The 22,802-nt window shown below is 41.8% G+C and overlaps 1 protein-coding gene across 5 annotated transcripts in view; it reads left to right on the top strand.

Annotated features, from left to right (window-relative positions):
* EPC1 (enhancer of polycomb homolog 1) overlaps positions 1-22,802 on the top strand; it is a 62,848-nt gene that overhangs the window by 10,909 nt on the left and 29,137 nt on the right. For 2 of the 5 annotated variants that reach the window (XM_061587909.1, XM_061587908.1), the window contains exon 1: positions 6,368-6,904. The exons of 1 other annotated variant lie outside the window; for it this stretch is intronic. In XM_061587909.1, coding sequence (XP_061443893.1) covers positions 6,752-6,904 — 153 coding nt within the window. In that variant the 5' untranslated portion in view covers positions 6,368-6,751. Of the gene's footprint in view, positions 1-6,367; positions 6,905-7,656; positions 8,079-22,802 lie in introns of those variants that run through there. 2 more of the 5 variants (XM_061587905.1, XM_061587907.1) reach the window with 2 other exon arrangements.

The following is a 22,802-nucleotide window of genomic DNA, read 5'->3' as shown; positions in this document are numbered from 1 at the left end:
GCGAAAAAGACAAATAATTGGGTGTTAGAACAAATTAAACCAGAACTGTCACTAGAAGCTAAAATGATGAAACTGAGGTTATCATACTTTGGACACATCATGAGAAGACATGATTCACTAGAAAAGACAATAATGCTGGGAAAAACAGCAGGGAGTAGAAAAAGAGGAAGGCCAAACAAGAGATGGATTGATTCCCATAAAGGAAGCCACAGACCTGAACTTACAAGATCTGAGCAGGGTGGTTCATGACAGATGCTCTTGGAGGTCGCTGATTCATAGGGTCGCCAAAAGTCGTAAGCGACTTGAAGGCACATAACAACAACAACAAGTTTTTGAAAGGGTGATATGATTAGATCAACAACTATCTAAAAATTCTCAACTACAGAAGAAACCAGAGGACAAAAGTATGCCTCAAACAAAGAAGAATTATGCCAGTCTCAAATACTCCATAGCAAACAACCAAGACAATAAAATATTTTATAATTACAAAATTTTACATTTTTAAAATGCAATCTTTATTATGCTAAAATACAGAATAAGTATTGGAAGCCATTTTGCATACTTGTATATTGATCTGAAACACAGTTATTTTGTGACTCCATAAATGTGTAATGCACTTACAGAATAACAACAAAGAAACAAATCTCTCCCTGGGAAGCTTACAATCAAATGCGCAATCCAACTGCTATTTATGCCGGACTGAGGGAATTGGATATGGTGGACCCCCAGCTGAGCTGGCTGGGTCCCAGCTCTGCTGGGCTCTGCCATTAGTAGCCCCTCATCCTGGCTTAGCCACAGTGGACCTGGGACCCAGCCTGCTGAGCCGGGGGTCTGCCAGGAAAGCCCAGACGAGCACAAGGGGAGCCGACAGAAGCCAGTGGAAGGCACGAAGGGGCATTCAAGGGGCGTATTGGAGGAGGGGTTGAGGGAGGGGGACTTAGGCCACATCCAACTTGTGTTCGGAGCGCTCTTGCAGGTCCCAATCCACATAAAAGCTATGCCGGAAAAAAGGTCGATCTAAGAAATAATTGCAAAGGAAGTCAGTGGCGAGTGCTTACCTCCCAGTAGGGGTATTTGCGAAGGCAGACTTTTCCTTTCCAGTCCTGGTGCACCCCAGGTGAGATGGCATTCAGCCAGCCCAGAGGCTTTTGAACAACACCTGGATGCCACAGGCCTTCCCACTGGTTCCTCTTCCACCGGCTCCCTCTGAGTTCGATTGCTCTGTAAAACAGCTTGTACTGAAATCAGTGGGACAGACTTCCACATAAAGGCATGGATCTAGACTAAGGCTACAGTCCTATGCACACTTACATGGAAGTTAGTCACTTTGAACTCAATGGGGGTTACTTCTGAGTAGACATGTATAGGATTGATCTTAGCCCCAATGAAATCAGTGGAGCAAGTTAAATCATAATTCCCATTGATTTCAAGTGGAACTAATTGCAGCTAATTTAGCCTAGACACAACTGTATGTGGTAAGCATTGGTCTGTAAGTGTACTATTCATTTCTGTGGTTTGGGATCTCTTGCGTGAAACACCACAAGTTGCACTGGCAGAGGTAATAGCCATGGATAGGCCTGCTACTTGTGATCCTAGAGCAGGGGTGGCTAAACTTAGTCTGGGGCCTTTGCCAAGAAATTGTTTCAGGCCCCTCAAGACCCCTCCTATTTTGGCAGCAGCTGCAAAAAGACCCAAGTATTGCAACAGAAGTAGAATTATAGATCAGGTTGCCTGACTTTCACAAGAATGTTCAAAAGGAGCCACAGTGTTCCCACAGGGACAATGAAGTTAAGTAGAGAAAGATAAACTGTTCACATTACAATTGCACTGATGGGAGGCTGAATGCACATTTAGCAAAGAGGGTTCTTCATATTTTGTCATGTCCTCCAAATCCAGGTATATCTCTCAGCTTTCTATTAGAAAGACTGGATATAATATTCTTGTACTTACAGAGGGAAATCCAGTTAACTTATGCATCCTCCTGATTGGTTGACAGATAAAGACATCTTCAGCTTCACAGAGAGCTGTTTATGAGCTTTTGGTTGCTCTTGGTCAGATTAAGAGCAGGATTTGGTGCACGCTAGAGGTTTGCATGCTGTAAATCTGTCTGTTAGGCTGATTTTTTTATTTCTCATTCAGCAAGTGGAGAGCACTGCAGCTATGGAAGAAGGCTTTTGGCCATAGGATAGGACAGGACATCTTGGTGATAACAAAGCAAACCAACGCAACAACGCAATCCAAACCAAAGATCTGATGGGATGAGCAGAGTTTGGAATAGATGGCTCTTGGGTTGTCTCAGCTGAGCCAGGCCTTAGCCAGGTTTACATTGGCATAACTCCTTCATACAATCTTAGTTAGGGATACGTTGGCAAAACTTCCTCAGCTTGGCTCAGCCAGGGCCTTGCTGACTCAAACAGTGAAATTTAAGCTGGTTCAACTTACACCTGGGTAAGTCCTGAAAAAAGGAATAATTGGGGACAGAAGGGGCAAGGAGAGACTTACACCTATTCCAGTCCCTGTTCAGTTCGCTCATGTGACCTAGGGCCCAATCCCCAAAAGTTGGGTCTACACTCACCTGCTGGCTCAGTTGCCCATAGCAGAGTTTGGAACACAGGTAACTTACGGTGGCCTGTTACACCGATCTACCTTACACTGGCTTCCTATAGATAGGATTGCTCTGCCTATTATTCCAGTTTAATTAGGCTACTTATGCAAGATCTGTGTGCCTGCTGCTTCCAAAATTGTACTGGTTACGAACGTGAGGGGGACCAGAATCTGGATCTGTTGGTCTTGAAAGCAGATACTCCTGTCATATTGTGGGATCCTAAAAAACAGTAGACTCTACTCATCCCTTAATGCCTTCAGATTTAAAGACATGGAAGCTCAATTACGGACAGGACTAGATTAATCTTGTTTTTACAACTCTACTCACATTTCTAACATTTTTCTTCTGGTTTAGTCCCCCCCCTCCCGTACCTATAATTTACATTTTTAGTAAAATAAAAATAAAAATGAGGTGCTGGTACGCACCATACCAGTGAGTACCATCATAAAAAAAGCACTGGCTATATTTAATCTTCAAATACTGTTTTGACCTCTAGTACACTTAATGCTAATGCTTTTGACACAAATAGCCATATTACAGTACATAATTCAGAATAAATGCTTAAATCATTCATGAATAACTAAAGGTTTGTAAATTGTAACAAACTATATGCGTCACTAACATAATGTAATCCTATACATGTCTACTGAGAAGTAAGTCCCATTTAGTTCAGTGGGACTTATTCCTAAATAGGTTGATATAGGTTTACAGCATAAAGCAACCAATCCCTGTTTAGTTCTTTTCATATATGAAAGTCCTTGATCTAATTAAAAAAAGGTTCTATGTTGGCTGTCCTCACAAGCAAAGGTGAACAGTAGTAGTTGTTTCTGTAGGGATTACTGAGAACCTTCTGCTATGTTTTAAACATATAAATCTGATTTTTATGTGGAGAATGTATTATATAGCATTTCTTTTTAATCCACAAACAGAACCACCTCTCCTTGAACTCCAGTCCTATTTGGGAGCAAATCTCATTGAACTCTGTTGGATTTTTCCTTTTGAGAAAATATGCACAAGATTGTGCTGAAGGGCAGTTTAGCCTCCTGTTGGAACAGGAGCATACAATGTAGAGCAATATACTAAATAATAAACATTTCTCAAAGAACTATGGCTTACTAAATTAAGACGGAAATCTCACTGATTGATCAAAGTAAACATGCATAGTACCAGATTGTACTAAAAGGGGTGGGCATGTCTGTTATTCTGTGATGATATTAAAGCATATGAAATTGTCATTTTATTCTTTCATAAAACACTTGTTGAATTTATGAGTTAAGTATGTGCCAAATAAACCCTTGTAGAGATTTCTTTTAATAGTTGCTCTTTCATCGCTGATGTTATTCGTGGACTGTTTGTATGCATCATTTGCCCACAGTTCATCTCTAGAGAAAGTGACAGCAGAACAACTCTCTCCCAAGAATGTGTATTCTGAACACCCAATACAATTGCTCCTTAAAACAAAGCTGTGGAGGTCTCCAGATGCTCCAAGACCCCAATATTCCAATGGTCTCCCACTCCAAAATGTAGTTGATGTATCTCCAGATCAATTGTATAAAAAAGAGAGAAATAAGAGCTGAAAGATCCCGATAGGTGTCCCATCTGTTGGCACCTAAAGCATCCCTCAAAATCTGTTCAACCTGTTGAATGGTTTACTTATTGCACTCTGAAAGATTGATTGCTAGTTGGCTGTTCACGGGTTCATGTGAAGTAATCACGGCTATTAGTATATTTGTAGCCTAGTCCTATGCATACCTTTTAAAAAGGAATTACTCCTGAGTAAAATAGTTATTGTTGACTTACTGCTAAGTAAAGCTGCAATTCTAACCACGCTAAGCTGGGAGTCAGCCTGATTGAATTCACTGGAGTTTATGGCTGAGTAGGAGATTGCTTCCTTAAAGTGCATGCAAAATGTAGACACAATTGGGACAGCATAGGTCAAACTTGCAAAAGATTTGTGATTATGTTTTAAAATTCTCAGCCTTTATTCACAGTGTCTTCTAAATATTTACAATTTACAAACTTTTTTGTTATTTTGTTATATGTTACCTGAGCCCCCACAGCATTTGAGTCTACAGTGACCATTGTTTAAGTGGTATATTTATTTATTTATTTATTTATTGAATTTTTATACCGCCCCACTAGCATAGCTCTCTGGGCGGTGTACAACCATTACAATAAATACAATAGAATCACACAGAACAATACAAAAAATATAAATGCAAATCCACAATCTAAAACCAATTAAAACATGTTTAAGAAAAGCTAAAATGCCTGATAAAATAAAGGTTTTGACTTGGCGCCGAAAGGATAACAATGTCGGCGCCAAACGCACTTCTTCGAGAAGACTATTCCACAGTTCGGGGGCCACCACTGAGAAGGCCCTAGTTCTTGTTACCATCCTCCGAGCCTCTCTATGAGTTGGAACTCGGAGGAGGGCCTTCGATATAGTTCGGTATAGTTGTTTCTACTGTGTTACAGTAAATACAGAATTCCTCATTCCATAATGGGATATAGAGGTCTGGATTAGTACTATTTCAGAGTGCAGGTAGACTATGATGGAATATGTCCCTATAACAAACATTCCTACACATTGAAAGTTTGGATGTTGAAGAGAAGATTGGTTCCAGCCTAATCTCACTGCCATGTTCTATGTTTGAGAAATTGGTTTTGAAGTGGGGAGCATATTTCCCCCCCTTAAATTTATATCCTACCTTTGTTTCATGAAGAAACCCAAGGTGGCCAATGAACTTCTACTTGGCAGACTGAAGTATACAATCCAGCCATAATTTTACTACCTCATCTGCTCTTTTGTAAGAACTAGACTAAAACTCCCAAGTTCTTTTAATGGTACTCTCAAGTTGGGCATGTAGCATCTACATGTAAACAGGTCAGCGTGTGGGGAACTTGTGCCCTCACTTCTTGTCAAAAGCTATGGCTGCCAGAAGATTAGGGGGTGGCGAAAGAAAGAACAAGTTTGACAGGTGGCCAAATTCAAATTGCTTAAATTACTAGTTTGTAGTAAAATTCTTAGTTAAGCAGTTACAAAACAAGAGTTTCAGTATTGTTAACATGAAAGATGTCAGTGAATTTTTCAGGGTGCATGTTTTATTCAGTGTATTGATCCCTGGTGCCTTGTTTAAAATGTTTTTAAAATGGGGAAATGAGTCAAGTTTAACATTTTAGATGTAAAATTGAAAAAAGCTTTGTGCATAATATCCACATACATTCAATCCCCAGTCAATTCTATAGAATTTTTTGATGTCACAGAGCCCGGTCTTCCACAGTAAAGAACAAAGTGACTCCGTGGGAGTTGGGATAAATTATGGTTCAGAGAGAATATAGGGGAGGCGAATTCTACTGCTGTTTGAGGCCAGTCACGTAGCCGAAATAATTACAACGGGGGGGGGGAGTGTTCAGCCTTGGGAGTCTGTGCTATGCCATGCCATGCTTAGTGTGGAGCAGCAGCCTATCCGAAGCTGAGGGGATGTTTTCCGTTTACTTAACACATCGAGGGTGTTAAGGCATCTCTCCCCGACGCCTCGTGCCTTCCTCCAGGCGGCAGTGACGGCGTCGTCCCTCGCTCACCCATTTCCAAGCGTGTAAGGGAACTCCTGAGTGCAGTTGGGTCACTGTCTCTGCTGTATCAGAATGAAGGGGACTCCAGGGCAGTGACGGCTTTTGGGAAGGAAGACGGGATTTTCATCATCGAGCAGACGCGTTTTTTTTTTTTTTTTTAAGGAAACCCGAGCACTCCTGCTCGTTCGTCTGCGTGCCCGCGACGCGCGCCCCTTCCTACCCCCGGCCACGCCGTGCCCGCGCCTTTGCGCGATGCAGTGTGGGAATGGCTGTGGCGCTGGGGTTGGCTGAAAGAGGCGGCCAGTCGAGGTTTAATGTCCGCCATGTTGGCCGTGGCGTATTGAGCAGAGCCGGAGCGGCGGAGGAGAGAAATCGGCGCCCCAGCCTAGCCGCGCCAACCGGCGCCGCTGGGACCCGCCTCGGAGCGAGCCCCGCCCCGCCGCGGGAGCCCCGGTCCCTCCATGAGAGCGCTCGGCGGGGTCCGGCTCTCAGCTCGGAGCGCTCTCGCTGCCTCCCCCCCCCCAGCTGGAGGAGCAGCCGCCATAGCAGTTGCAGCCGACGACGACTAACATGAGCAAACTGTCGTTTCGGGCCCGGGCGCTGGACGCGTCTAAGCCGCTTCCCGTCTTCCGCTGCGAGGACTTGCCCGACCTAGCCGAGTATGCCTCTATCAACCGGGCCGTGCCGCAGATGCCCACGGGCATGGAGAAGGAAGAGGAGTCGGTACGTGAGAGACCCCCTCCCATCCCTACTCCGGCCGGGCCCCGCCATCGCCCCACACCCGAGCCCCCACCATCGCCTCTGCGCAAGCACAAAATGGCCGCCATTTTCTCCCCGTTTCCTTCCTCTTCCTTCCCCCGGGAGGGGGTAGAAGACAACTTTAAGCCCTGAGAGCCCGGCCGCCTTTCCTTTGGAAGGGCTCCCTGAGACTTGTCTTCGCTCTGGGCTCGAGTGGCAAAGCCTCTGGCGGACCTCTTGCCAGCCCCCCGAAAGGCACAAAGGGGATCACGTGACGCGGCGGCTAGCCGCCATTTTGTTGTGCCTCTAGTTTGTTGGGTTGGGCCTTGTGTAGCAGGCAGCTGCGAGAGCGCGAGTCTTAGTAGCGCGAGGGCTGTGGGAAGTGTTCCTCGTGGGACGCTAGATGGCGTTTTTGCGTAGTAATAAGCTGCGAGGGAGTTGCGGTTGCCCATGTGGTGTGGTCACAGCGTGTTGCTTGGCTTCCGTAGTAGCTTGGAGTGGATATGAGAAGCAGACTGGCGAACAGTTTTCAGGGAGAATTTGGTTGAATGAGTTTGTTTGGTAGCGTAATGCTGAATCTGACACTGAAGTTAAGTGTAGACAAATGAGTCTTGTTTTTGCGCATTATTTAGGCTGCGACTACAAAATTTAGTTATAAATGGTGCAGAAAGGTCCACAACGCAACTTTTGCTGTCTTTTAAGGGAAGACTTTTTCGTCTGTATGGTCTCTCCTAATAGAACTGATTTGATTGTTCCTACCAGTAGATCCATCTGTCATTTTTCTTGTTAGTTGATAGAATAGCAGTTAAATATGGAACTTGGTTTGAATAAAGGTCATTATGCCCTGAAGTCTGTTGAAACACTTCGCAATACAGCTAAGATTAGAGTATTAGCAGAGATGTCAATCAGTGGTTAGGAGGAATCGTAACGTTATTCCTCTCTGCGCAATCCGATGTATTTCTACTTGGAGGAAAGTCCCACTAAGTTCAATAAGCCTTACTCTTTAGTTAATAGTTTTAGAATTGTATTTTTTATCTGGTCAAGGACACTTGGCTTTTCAGAAGCAACGAATTCTAAATGTCTGTTTTAGTAGAGTAAACGATAATTACGGTGGGGGAGAGTTGTCTCCTGTTGCAAAACTTCAGGAAAGCTGTCACAGGTAAAGCATGTTGCTCACTGTATGGAAGATGGAGATTAAGTTTAGATAGTAGTCCTTCTTTGCCTAAGGAGAAATACACGTGGTATCTAAATGATATGCTTTTTGTTTTAAAATAACTCTTATAGATGAGGGGAGGCTATTTCAAATAATGGCAAAGCTGAATGACATGGTTTGAAAAGTTGTAAAAATTTAATAAGACAATCTAAAGTTCTTTAGTCATGAGTTTATGAATTATGGCCTATTGAGATGTCTCGGACCATGCTTTTTAAGCATGCAGGAACTCCTAAAATCCCTCTTAGAAATTTTAGGGGCTATAATGAATGTATGGTATGGGGATTTTATTTTAAAGGTAGAAGGTAGTTAGGCTATGTGAAATGGATGTTTTTGTAACCAGTGAAGATTCATAGCAGTTGGATATAGTTATATAGCCCTTTTGGACAAACATAATGCAAGTCCTATTTTAAAATGTAAAAGTACTGCCTTCAAGTCAATTCCGACTTATGAATAGGGTTTTCATGAGGCTGAGAGGCAGTGACTGGCCCAAGGTAACCCAGTGAGCTTCATGGATGTGTGGGGATTCGAGCCCTGGTCTCCCAGGTCATAAGTCCAACACCTTAACCATTACACCACACTAGCTCTTAAAAGATTTATTAATATTTTATTTACTTCACTTTATAGTACAGTGCTGTGAATGCAACCAAAATGCCAATTCAGTTTAAATAGCAAATGTCAGCATTGTCTGATATACGGTGTGCATGAAGAAAGAATTACTAAAGCTAAGGTAGTAGTTGACCCTGTTTTATGAATAAGAAATGGGGCTTAATCCAGAGAAAACATGAATATGATCAAACTTGAAAGAAGCAGCAAGACCTGTTCTATTTTCTTTCTGTTTAAGCCTCAATGTCCTGGGACTATTCTTTCTGAAATTCAGCCTCCCTGAATTGTAGGCTTTTGTTTTCCTGGTCCTGAATTTATGTAATTGCACCCATAGACAGATGGTTCTGAAAAAGAGGGGATTAGGAAGTCACAAGGCTTCTACCCCTGCTGACAGAAATTAGTAGATTAAATTAGCTAGGGATGCAGTGGTGTATGAGGCTATGGATATATTGGTTCAGATTAACTGGTGTGTGTTAAGCAAAAACAAATAGAAAAGCTAAAGTGACACTGCTTCCTCCCTTTTACAGTTGCCAGGAAGTTACAATATTTTTAATTCAGACCAGTTGTGGAAATGTTTCTACAGTAGGGCCCCGCATTACGGCGTTCCACTTTAAGGCGTTCCACTGATGCGGCGCCTTTCATTTTCAATTTTAAAGGGTTTTTCCCCCTTTTGCGACATTTTCGTGCGACGCGGCCCATTAAAGTCAATGGGATTCCGCTTTACGGTGGGGGTCTAGAATGGAACCTGCCGTATAAGTGGGGCCCTACTGTACTACTTTCATAGTAAAAACTTCAAAGAAAGCCAAGAAGTGGAATACAAACAGTGACAGATTCTGCCGTGCATGATATTCTGAAGCAGCTGCATGGAAAACCGCTAGTCTGGATGCACCTTGAAACCTGGTCCTATGCAGAGTTAGGAACACTTAAAAGTGTTGATGGGTTCACATATACCTTACTCTATGGAATCAGACTGTGAATTCTAAGGTCACTTGTCTATAATCAGTGACTCATTGGTAGCCAATGTGGTGCCCTCCAGATGTGGACAGTGACTTCCATTATCTTTGGCCATTGACCATGCTGGCTGGGGCTGATGGGAGTTGTCATTTTATCACCTGAAGGGTATGCTGTTGGCTACCCTGCTATAACTGTTCATTCAAAAGCATTCCTTCAGAATAATTAGGAATGCTCTGGAGTAAGAGAAGTGGTGGACAAGAACAGTTGCATCATTGCTTACAGGGTAAAGAGCTCTTCAAGGTTGTATAATTTAAATAAAAATGCTTAAGCTTTTGTTTAAAGCGAACCTTATACTTACTGTAGAATATTGATAAGATGAAATAGAGTCAGTTTTGTCTTTATAGTCTTGTAAATCATGCAGGATATTTGGATTCTTGAATTATTTATTTATTTATTACATTTGTATACCACCCCATAGCTGAAGCTCTCTGGGCGGTTTTCAACAATTAAAAACATTAAAAACAAATGCACAAATACACAAATTTAAAAACACTTTTTAAAAAACCAATTTAAAAACACATGCTAAAATGCCTGGGAGAAGAGGAAAGTCTTGACCTGGCACCGAAAAGATAACAGTGTTGGTGCCAGGCGCACCTCGTCAGGGAGATCATTCCATAATTTGGGGGCCACCACTGAGAAAGCCCTCCCCCTTGTTGCCATCCTCCGAGCTTCCCTCAGAGTAGGCACCCGGAGGGCCTCTGATATTGAGCGTAGTGTACGGGTGGGTTTGTGTCAGGAGAGGCGTTCCATCAGGTATTGTGGTCCCAAGCCGTGTAAGGCTTTATAGGTTAAAACCAGCACTTTGAATCGAGCTCGGAATCATACAGGCAGCCAATGCAAGTGGGCCAGAATCGGATTTATATGTTCGAACTGTCTGGTCCCTGTTACCAATCTGGCCGCTGCATTTTGCACAAGCTGCAGTTTCCAAACCATCTTCAAAGGCAGTCCCACATAGAGTGCATTGCAGTAATCTAACTTGGAGGTTACCAGAGCATGGACAACTGAAGCCAGGTTATCCCTGTCCAGATAGGGGCATAGCTGGGCCACCAACCAAAGTTAATAGAAGGCACTCCGTGCCACCGAGGCTACCTGAGCCTCAAGTGACAGAGATGGTTCTAGTAGAACCCCTACGCTATGAACCTGCTCCTTCAGGGGGAGTGCAACTCCATCCAGGACAGGTGGAACATCCACCATTTGGTCAGAAGAACCACCCATTAGCAGCATTGAATGAACTGAAAATATAGGCTTTAATACCATTATTTCCAAAGTAGTATGAAATACTACACTGCTAAATTAAATGAGTTGCTAATGGGAAGAAACAAGTGAGACTTGAAACACAGTGTTTCACTGTATCCCCACCCCTAAAAGGAGTGCTCCTGTTGAGGACTTCAGACAGCCTGGAGCAGGAGCTTTGCTACCCTGTTCAGGTCCTGCGGGTGGAGAGAGAGGCTTTCACAAGTTGGGAAAGGATAAACAACACTTTCTTCCTCACCCTGCACACCACCCCTTCACCTACTGTGTCATATAGCACCAGGGTGCCACCATCCCCCGAACCTGAGCATTTTGTAGCTACATCAGGAAAACGTTCCTGTTAGAGCCATACGACAATGGAACCAATTACCTAGAGAGGTAGTGGGCTCTCCGACACTGGAGGCATTCAAAAGGCAGCTGGACAGCCATCTGTTGGGAATGCTTTGATTTGGATTCCTGGATTGAGCAGGGGGTTGGACCTGATGGCCTTATAGGCCCCTTCCAACTCAATTATTCTATGATTCTATATAGTGGAAGCCAGTACTCAATTCTTGAGACTGAATCATAACCTGGTGCTGGCGGGGAATTCTTTAAGCTCTCAGCATGCATCTCCCCAATCCTAATTCACCTCCCCCCAGGACACAGCTGAAAGATGTGGGGGCTTGAACAGACCAGTTTTCTCTCTCACTCTGTCCTCCATGTTCCCTTAGATTTGTTTATAACTGACACCTTGATATTTTGTATCTCAACTGCTCTCAACCATAGTGTGCCCCTTTTTTCCTCCTTTCGCTAGGCTCAACTGCCATCCGCATACCAAACCATTTTTATTTTAATTTACAAACTTCTATACTTCTGCGTACCTAGGGAGTCCTAAGTATATAGAAGCTATTACCTTATTTGAGTGGTGCTGGTTTGTTTTTAAATTGATACACACAATCACCTGAGTTTGTTAGTGCAGCAAATGATCTGACTTTAAGCTGATCCATCTTTCTGCCTTGCATCTAAGAATAATTTCAGTGTGTGTACGTTGACTAACACATCCATGATCTGTGGAAAAATGGATCTAGCTGGGTTAAACTTAAAATAGCTGATGTTCTGGAGATGGTTAATGCATTGATATTATCTGTCTCACCCTCCTCTCTCCCTATCTCTTGTCCTTAGAAGTGAAGCAAATAAGAAAGTCACTTGAATTCAGTAACCATTCATGGTTTCAGAGTAAAATATTTCTGCTTTAGTATTAATTAGAAGGATGCCAAAGAATGAAGTCAAGTAAGATCCATAGATGGATAGTTCATACTAATTTTGTGTAAGTGACACAGGGCAATTATTTAGATATGTTCCAATATGGGTTCGGGCCTGGCTGCAGGACTGAGTCAGCCTTGGTTGCCCTGATGGATGATCTTTACAGAGAGTAGGATGAGGGGAGTGCGACCTTGCTCCTGCTTCTCAATCTCTCTGTGGCTTTTGATACCATTGACCTCACTATTCTCCTGGACTGGCTTCGTGGAATGGGAATCGGGAGTACCGTGTAACTGTGGTTCCAGTCCTATCTACAAGACTGAGTCCAGGGAGTAGCTTTGGATTATTGTATTTCAGTCCCCTGGCAATTGTGCTGTGCCGCATGGTACTATCTTATCCATAATTCTATTTGATATCTATATGAAGCTGCTGGGAATAGTCTTTAGGAGTTTCAGGAGAAGGTGTCAAAAGTAAACTGATAATACTTAGCCCTACTTCTCCATAACATCCGAATCAGGGGAGGATGTGTGGGCCCTGGACTGGTGCCTGAATGCAGTGGTGGGATGGATAAAGGAAAATAAGATGAATCCTGGCAAGATGGAGGCACTGTGGGTGAGTGGTTCCTGTGTCTATGAAATTGGTCACTTGCCTGCCCTAGATGGGGTTCCACTCTCCTTAAAGAGCAGGTATGCAGTCTGGGGTTGCTTCTGGACCCAGCTCTGTCACTCAGGCCCAGTAGCTAAAAGTGCCTTTTATCAGCTGCACCTGGTGAGACAACTATGACCATTTTTGGACCAGAAGAGGTTGGCCACAGTAGCTCTGGCATTGGCAACTTCAAGACTGAAGTATTGCAGTGCATTCTGTGGGGCTTCCCTTGCACGTGACCTGGAAACTGCAATTAGTGCAGAATGATGCAGCCAGATTGCAGACAGGAGTGAGACCCTGTCAGCATATAACGCCTCTGCTCAGAGATCTGCACTGGTTGCCAATTCATTACTGGGCCAAGTTCAAGGTGCATATAAAGCTCTTAGCAACTTGGGACCAGTATACTTGCAGAACTGCCTTACCCAGTTCCTCCTGGGCACTTTGATCTGTGGAATTGGCCCTTGTACAGGCACTACATAGTATTCATTCCGCACTTGTAAGAAATCATTCTTCTGGTGTTGCAGCACCTCCTCTTTGGAAGTCCCTCTCTGTTGACATCAGACAGGTGCCTTTCGGCACTGCTTAAAACTTTTTTGTTTAGGCAAGCCTGTCCAGACACATAGGTGTTGATGTGCTTTAATCATTTTAGTCTGTTGCTGTCATATTATTTTTAATTACTTGCTTTTAACTGTTTTATTGATATTTGTAATGTTTTTGTAAGCTTAGAGGGTTTTTTTTTTTTTTTTGCAATCAAGCGGTATATAGATTTTGTTAAATAAAAAATAAGACATCACGTGTTCTCAGTTGCCAGCAGTAGTAATATAGGTTTTGGAATAGAAAAAAATATTTTTTAAAAAAATTAGAATTTTGTGACAGCTCTTGTTTTCTGTCTTGATATAGGAGCCTGACTCCTTTGTGAGTGTGTTGGAGTATGGATGTTGTCTTAACATTCTATTTGAGCATGCAGAAAAGAGTTCTTGCTATATAACAAACTCTTCAATATTTTGGTATTGAGATGTATGGGGCAATGAGTCATTTTTGGCAGTGCAGAAATAGGGGTTTGGCACTCGTTATGTTTTCACCTGACTGTCCTTTGTATGTTTGTTTGAATATGGCACTTACTCCCACCTAAGTGTACATAGAAATGCCTTTATCTGTTCACCTTGTTTCAACCCTGCTGACCTGTTTTTCTTAATCTCCGGCATCTTGTTCCTTTTTTCCGTATGTCATCTTTATTTTTCTCTCCAACTCCTCTCATGAGCCCTTTTCCAATTCTCACTGGCCCCTGTATCTGTCTGCCCTTTAATTGCTCTAGGTAGCTTCGTCACTGGAACAGTTAATTTTGAGCACCTGGTTCCTTGTTTTGCATCCAGCATCTTCCTTAATGCCAAGGTATGAATCAGTATTTGAATTATAGTGCGGCCTCCCCAAAAAAACGTATGTGGCCATGTAGTTGCTGTTTTTAGAAAGTTAGGAGAGCATGATTTCACTAAAATGGGGGAGAGTTGGCCTTGAATTTGTACACTGGTAGAAATGAGGAGGTGTAGTGTAAGGAAATGATTGGGTAGTTGCTTGTGGTGGCATGCCTAACCCTGGCAGAAAACACTGGAAGGATTTGAAAGGTGCCAATCTTGAGTATTGGTATCATAAAATGTGGCAATTGGCAGAGGCTGAAAATGTAACTGAAATTAAAAGGTGTAAGAGAGACAGGCAAAAAGACTACTTTGTAAGAAAATGGTTTGATTTTAATAAAAGAACAACGGATCACCTCCTTGTCATTATGCAAGGATATGGAACTCTTCATAACTTCACCACACACAGAGAGACCAATCTCATGGGTCTGGTTACATTGGAAGTCACCTGTCTACACTTGGTTAATTTTGGGCACATATATAGTTTGATGGGTTTTAAAGTACTTACCCTTCTTGTAAAGCCAGTTCTCAGTACCTGTTGCCAGATTTCTCCTTTACCGTTCATAATTTTTCTTTTTCTTGTACGGACTTGTACATCTATAAGGCAGTTTTGTCCATTTTGGACAAGTGTTCTTGTTTTCCCTTTATTCTATAAGTATTATGTGCTAGAATAACTATTGATACTCTTTTAAAAATACTGATATATCTGGCTCTTTAAGCTGGCCAGATGATTACCCTAAAGAGGGTACCTTGCTGTCATGCAGTGACCTTGCCAGATAATCAGAGAATGGCAGTACCTGTAGTTACATTACTTGCTAACTTCATGGTTGATCAAGGAACATGTACAGTACTGACCACCTGTGCTATTTATTCTGTGATGGAGAGGCTAGCAGCACTTGGGTGTTCCACAATATTGTTGAGCAAATGGATCATTGATTCAATTCAAGATGCTGATTTTGGCCATCTAAATCCCTCAAAGGTCTGCAACCAGGATGTATCAAGAATAACAACACACAGACACACACACACACACACAGAGAGAGAGAGAGAGAGAGAGAGCTGCTCTAGCACTACAGTCCTATTTAAAGACACTTCTCTGAGTCTTCTCTTGCCCCCATCAGATGGGGGCGCAAAAGAGAGCACCTTGTGGTGTCACCTGACTTTTGGAATAGTTGTACTTAAGAGTTTGCCTGGCTCAGTCACTGCTAGTGATGTGGGTTTACTGGACAATTTTGAACTGGAAAATTTCCCATAATTTGCATCAGAAAATTTATTGATGGCCCCTAGACTCTAGAGACAGAGAAGGATCTATTTTAGCATATTTATTTTAATTGCAACTTTGAAAGTTCCAAGCTTTCCTAATATTTGCAATTTGCATCCATTTATTGTTACTAATGAATTTATTGGGGGGGAGAACTGCACAGAATTTAGGTACAGGAAAAATGTCTGTTTACATTCTACATCAGTTCTCACCAGACAGCAAAGACTATTTTTATTTCAGCAGCCTATGCTGGATACTGTTCTTAATTAAATAGATCCCTCTGATCTGTCTGGGATTGTGGTGGATTTTTGAAATGATTTTAGTACATTTTATCTCTTATTGTATATTTGATTATACTCTTACACATTTTGTAGTAAAGAGGGTATAAATACTAGAAGCTAGTAATAGATTTTATGGATATATCCAGTTATAACACATCTCTGAATATGATAATATGCATAATTAAATATGTTGAGTTTGTCTTGGGCGTGGATGATTGATTCCCTGCCATTGAAAGTGGTTGTTATTTGCTGTTTAGGTGATCAGATGACTTGATTTTAGCTAGTACTATATTTTACGTATTCTCCATGCTGACATTAATGTGAAATTTGATTGTATTTGTATTTTATGTTTTAATTGGTTTTAAATTAACTGTTGTACATGGATACTTGCTGAAATATGGGTATATACTAGCCAGGGGTCCTGAATGTTTAGAATATCTCTGGTATTTAATCCCCAATTCTTGAAGAATTGCCACACCTTGCAGTTAATGAGCATGTGGAAAAACTTGAGACTTGTTGAAACATTTGAGACCTCTTTATGAATTACTACATTGAATAGACATCACCTTGGCTCCTTTTTCCCTTCCCCACTCTTCCTAAACCTCCTTCATGTGTAAGTGTGCTGTGTAAGACTACTTTTCTGTAAGTACAAAGAATGTTTCAAATTGTGCTGTGAGCACAAGGAAGGATCTGACAAGAATGTATTAAGAACAACAAGCACTTCATATATTTTTGTACCTTTATGCATTTCTAAAACGGTTGAGAATAAATGCTGTCCAGAACAGCACACCATCAAGTTGTGTATACCCTGAAGCATAAATTTGTGTCTCAAGGCCTAAGAACAGCTTGCACATTTTTTTTAAAAAATGCTTAGATGCTAGTTGTTACCCCTGCTCTTATGTGCATCTCTGTTTCAGGTTTTTCTGTGTAGATCTGTTTCTAGATCAGTTATTGGACAGATTGCTTTGTTTGCGTTAGGGAATGGCCTTTTTCTGGGAACTGCACAGGGTGAGTACATCCCAGTTTGGTTCTGTTGGTTCTCTTTGCAGCGTTCCATATGATTGCCCATGGTAACCTTCTGGACCACCTAATTGGACTAGCCCAGCCTTTCCCAACTAGTGGGTCACCAGATGTTGTTGGACCACAATTCCCATCTTTCCTGACCATTGGTAATGCTGGCTGAGGCTGATGGGAGTTGTGGTCCAACAACATCTGGTGGCCCACTAGTTGGGAAAGGCTTGGACTAGCCTGTACTGGTCTGTGATGATTGCAGTCTTCATGGTTGGTTGGTTTTTGAGATGGTGCTGAAAACTGCGATTTTAACACCCTAGTCACTAGCGTATGGTGTTCCACAGGATTCTTTTCAGTTCCCCATTTTATTTAATCAATCTGTGTGAATGTCCTGAGGGAAGTTGTCTGGGGCTTAGCCTAGGAGTTCAGGGTTGCGTATGAATGGTGTCCAATTCTTATCTCTCCATCCCATCACAAACGAAGGTGGCTGTTGATAATCTGAGTTGGTGCCTGATATTAGTGGCAGACTGGATGAGATGAACAAATAAACTTAAGCCAGACAAAAGAGAAATGCCCCTAGTCAGGAGAAATGAAAATCGGAGAATTTGAGTTCAGCCTGTTTTGGATGGGTTTGTACTCTTCTTGAAAAATAGATTTGCAGTTTGGGGTATCTCTGGATTCTCTCCTAGACCTGGATGCCCAGTCTTCAGCAGTAGCCTGGAGTGTTTTGGACCAGGCTTACCTGAAAGACCATTTTCTTCCATATATCTGCACTTATACTGGCAGCATAACCCCCCCCCCCAAATTGAAGATACTTGGGGAAACTTAGTGTTTCATAGTTTCTTGTTTAGTAAACTTAACCCTAGTAAAATCTCTATATTAGATTAAGTCTGAAATATATTTGAACTGTCTTAGCATCCAGTTTCTGGATATACCCATTCAAAATGTGTATATGTAAGGTAGCATATTAATGCCTTTAAAAATAACATATTCTTGCTCCTCCCTTGGAGTTTTGGAAATAGGACCCAATTGTTCCTAGACACTAGTTCAAAGTAGTTCATATGTAAAATTCATCACACATTTCTTTAAACTTCTCAGACTTGATCACAGGTTAATTTATACTGCCTGCCTGTACCACGCTACAAAATATGCATTAAGAAATGACCCTAAGTAGGTTTGGAATCATGCTTAAGAAAGTTAGCACCGGTTGGCTGAATTGACTCTCAAAGCCTTAATCACAGTCATGATTGGCAAGATAGCCTACAATATTTTATTTACAAATACAAGATGTATTCCAGTGGTGTAAATAAACTAGTAGTGTAACCATTCCGGCAACTGCTAACCACTGTCTTTGCTTAGGTAGCTTTTTTGTTTAGTCAAGCTCTAATGATTATAAATGGCACTTACATGAATTTTCCAAATTGACCAAGATTAAAAGTGAGCTGCTGCTAATCAAGGTATAATCATCTCTTAATATAGAACTTTAAGAGAATGCAAAGTAACCATGTCTCTCTAATTGCTGAGCATCATGACATTTGACTGCAAAGATTTAAATGTGTGTTTCTTGATGATTCATCTTAAATACAGTACAGCAAAAAAAGGAAATATGAGAAGTTGGAAAGCTTGAACAATTTTTATGTTCCAAGTTGATGTTTGCTATGTATGATTGCCAGATTGGAATGATGGTTGTGATGGGAAAGTGTTTTGACAGCCAACAAAATATTGGAACTGTTGTGATTTGAGAAAGTGAGAAATGGGATCAAGATACTTAGACCATTTTAAAAGGAAAGGAAAACTGCTAAAGAGACTTGTTGACAATTTTAACACATTACAAATGGTTTAGAAGAGGGGTTCCTAAACTGCGTTCCATGAGCTTCATTCAGGGGGTCCTGAGCATGTCTGTGGATTTGTGGTTGAAAATGGGAGATATATCCATCACATTAAGCATTTATATTGATTTTAAAATGTATTTCTACATTGCATTCTGTTTCTTATATTGTATTACAAATTGAATTGTGTGGATTTTTCCCAGGTAGTATGCCATGAGCAGGGGTATTAGTGCCACTTGTGTCCAAAGGCAGGAATGCACAGGAGTCAAGGTTTCTGATGCTCCTTCCAGTGTGATCCCAGTCCATTCCTGCCTTTGTCCTAGGTTGGTTCGTTCTACTGTAGCTCTTTATGAGCCTGCTCCTGTATTATGTATTTGTGAGTCTGTTCGCTTCCTTACTCTCTTTGATTCCTTGTTTTTGTTCCCTTGTTTTTTTTTTTTTTTTAATTCTTTGTTATGGCTAGCCCCAGTCTTGCGGTACTGGGGCTTTCCCCCTCCTTGCATTTTCGCCTCCTCCCCCTCCAGTTGTCTGGAGGATGTGGTTTCTCTTTCCCCCAATCACTTGATCAGTTTTTTCTTGCCTTCCTTACCATTTGCGGCTGCACCTGATCTCAGTTTTAGTCCACCTGCGGTCCTAGCCAAGGGGTCATGATCTGACACTGCAGCCAGCGGCTTGACCACCCGTGCAGCCACTGATCCCTCTGGAGTTGGCGACTGCAGCTACAGTTATAGACTTGCTGTCCTTCCTTCAACCACCATTTTGTTTCTTTCCCTTCTCACCATTGCAAGTCCTAATCAGTTTGTAATAAGCTCCCAATTGGTCTGCCAAGACCCTAAGCAGTTTTCAAGCTATCTGTGTGGGGAAAAGAGTTTGGGAACCACTATAAATAAATGGTTTAAGCTGATATGAATGTAATACAAACTCAGTGTAAATGTTTTGGACGATTGGAAACATGCCACAAGCTTCTGTGCTTCCTCTTTCCTCTGTTTGTCTGACCATAATTGTTGTTAATTTTATATACCGGTTACACCCCAAGATAGCTTCTCAGTGGTTTACAAGTATAAAATCAGACATAATTAAAATACACAATAAAACAATTCCATCAAAACATTAAAACAACTATAATTAAAATGTACAATAAAACAAGGCTGTTAAAAAGCGTAATAATTATGGTGGTTAAAAGTACAATTAACACAATTTGATCAGGAAATTCATGGGAATGGTTGCCTAAACAGGTGGCTTCAAGAGCTGGCAGGATGCCAATACCAATGGGGCTTCTTCTAGTGTTAATCCTAGTTCAGACATCATGATAAACGATAACAAATCAGGAAAGGGACGTTTCAGATTCTCTAAACCAGCCCTGCCCAACCTGGTGCTCTCCAGGTTTTTGGACTACAACTCCCATCAGCACCATCCAGCACAGCCATGCTGGTTGGAGTTGATGATGGGAGTTTCAGTTCAAAACAACGGAGATGGGAGTTTCAGTTCAAAACAATGGAGAGCACCGTGTAAGGGAAGACTGCCGTAAGCCATGGTTTAAGAATTGGGAACAAAATTTAGACAATCCCTGCTAATTACAGGGTGTAGAAATGGAAACCAGCATTTTGAATGTGTCCTCCTTTCCCTCTATAGAGCAAATTTCCACCTTGTCTACAGTTGACATGAAGACTTTTATTTTACTTCTGTGGTTAAGGGTGGGGGAAGGGAAGGTTTGCTCCAGGGAGAAAAAGGGGTGGAGAGGAACAGTTTCCTGAGACCGATTCCAATTTTTAAAATTTTGTTTAGTAGATAGACATCAATACATCTGCACCAACCCAGCCTGTTGGTTCTATGTTTATTGCGATACTTTATGATGTGTCTACTTCTGAAATCTATTAAACATTAGAAAATGAAAGTATACAGTGCCTTAGAGATTTTTATTTACTTTTTACCCTCTTCAAAGACTCTAGATGTCTAATAGCAATATAAAACAATAAACAAAATAATACTAAAAGGGACTCCGTCAACTTCTTAGCAAAACCTCAATTTTTTCCCTTGTGCTACTATTAGTGACAAATTTTGACTTGCTTTGTGCTGTTCCTAGATACTTGCTGATCCCTCCTGTGGAGTGTGAGCTTAACCCACTGAATTAGTATAAACTTCTGTAAATATGGGTGGTAGTATTTCTGGCTGAAATAATTATAACTTTTCGAGTCCAACCCCCTCCTCAATGCAGGAATCTAAATTAAAGCATACCCAACAGGTGCCTGTCCAACTGCCTCTTGAATGCCTTCAGTGTTGGAGAGCCCATCACCTCCCTAAGTAATTTATTCCATTATCGTACCGCTCTAACAATTAGGAAGTTTTTCCTGATGTTCAGTCGAAATCTGGCTTCCTGTAACTTGAGCCCATTTATTCCATGTCCTGCATTCTGAGGTGATTGAGAAGAGATCCTGGGCCCTCCTCTACTTGAAGAGTGCTATCATATCTCCCCCTCAGTCTTCTCTTCTCAAAGCTAAACATGCCCAGTTTTTTCAGTCTCTCCTCATAGAACTTTGTTTCTAGTCCCCTGATCATCCTTGTTACCCTCCTCTGAATCTGTTCCAGTTTGTTTGTATCCTTCTTAAAGTGTGGTGTACAGAACTGGAGGCAGTACTCAAGATGGGGCCTAACTAGTGCCGAATAGAGGGGAACCAATAATTCACACGATTTTGAAATTATACTTCTGGTAATGCAGCTTGATATAGCATTTGCCTTTTTTGCAGCCACATCACAGTTAGGTCATATTCAGCTTGTGATCAACAACAATCCCAGGATCCTCCTTACATGTAATATTGTTGAGCCAAGTATCCCCCGTCTTATAACTGGGCGTTTGGTTTCTTTTTCCTAGGTGTAGAAGTTTGCACTTATCTCTGTTAAATTTCATTCTGTTTTCAGCCAAGTGCTCCAGCCTATCAAGTTCACATTGAATTTTGTTTCTGTCTTCCAAGGTATTAGCTATCACTCCCAATTTTGTATCATCTGCAAATTTGATAAGCCTTCCCTGCACCTCCTCATCCAAGTCATTAATAAAAATGTTGGAAAGCACCTAGCCCAGGACCAAGCCCTGCAGTACCCTGCTCATTACCTTCCTCCACTTTGAGAAGGAACCATTGATTGAGTACTGTTCTGTAGCCAACTGTGGATGCACCTGATAATTGTTCCATCCAGCCCACATTTAACTAGCTTGCTAATCAGAATATCATGGGGCACTTTGTCAAAAGCTTTGCTGATGTTGAGATATATTATGTCCACAGCATTCCCACAGTCTACCAGGGAGGTTACCCAATCAAAAAAATGAGATAAGATGGCTGCATTGTTTTCAAGGTGCTTTATAATCTGCTTCAGAATTTTCCCAGGGATTGATACCAGGCTGACTGGTCTGTAGTTGCCAGGTTCCTCCTCTTTGTCCTTTTTGAAGATAGGGACATCGACATTAGCCCTCCTCCAGTCATCCGGCACTTCACCCATCCTCTATGATTTTTCAAAGATAATAGACAGTGGTCCCAAGAGTTCTTCAATACTGTGGGATACAATTTGTTGGGCCTGGCAGATTTGATCTCGTTCAACGTGATTAGGTATTCCTTGACCATTTGTCTATCATTTTCAAGCTGCAATCCTGCCCTTTCAACTTCACATTTCCCAGGCACCCTCTTTTGGGAGAAGACTGAGGCACAGTAGGAATTGAGCACTTCTGCCTTTTTCTTTGTCACTGTTATCATTTTGCCATCTTCATTAAGTAACTTTACCACCATTTCTTTTCTCTGTCTTTTGCTATGGATGTACCTGGAGAAAGCTTTTTTTGTTGCTTTTGGCATCTCTCACTTAGCTTTAGCCTTCCTGATGCCATCCCTGCAATTCCATGCTTCCTATCTGTTCTCTTCCTTTGTGGTCTGGCCTACCTTCCACTTCCTGTATGTGTCCTTTTTTGTTTTCAGGTAATCTCTACACTTTTTGTGAAGCCACATCGGCTTCTTCTGCTGTTTCCCCCCTTTTTTCCTTGTTGGAATTCCTTGCCATTGCACTTTTAGAATTTCCTTTTTTAGAATCTCCCACCCATCTTGGACTCCTTTTCTCATTAGGGTCACTTGCCATGGAACCATACT

This window comes from Rhineura floridana, chromosome 10, assembly GCF_030035675.1.
Source record: "Rhineura floridana isolate rRhiFlo1 chromosome 10, rRhiFlo1.hap2, whole genome shotgun sequence".
Taxonomy (NCBI): Eukaryota; Metazoa; Chordata; class Lepidosauria; order Squamata; family Rhineuridae; genus Rhineura; species Rhineura floridana.
Note: the sequence above shows the minus strand (reverse complement) of the source record. Positions and strands in the feature narration are given on the sequence as shown.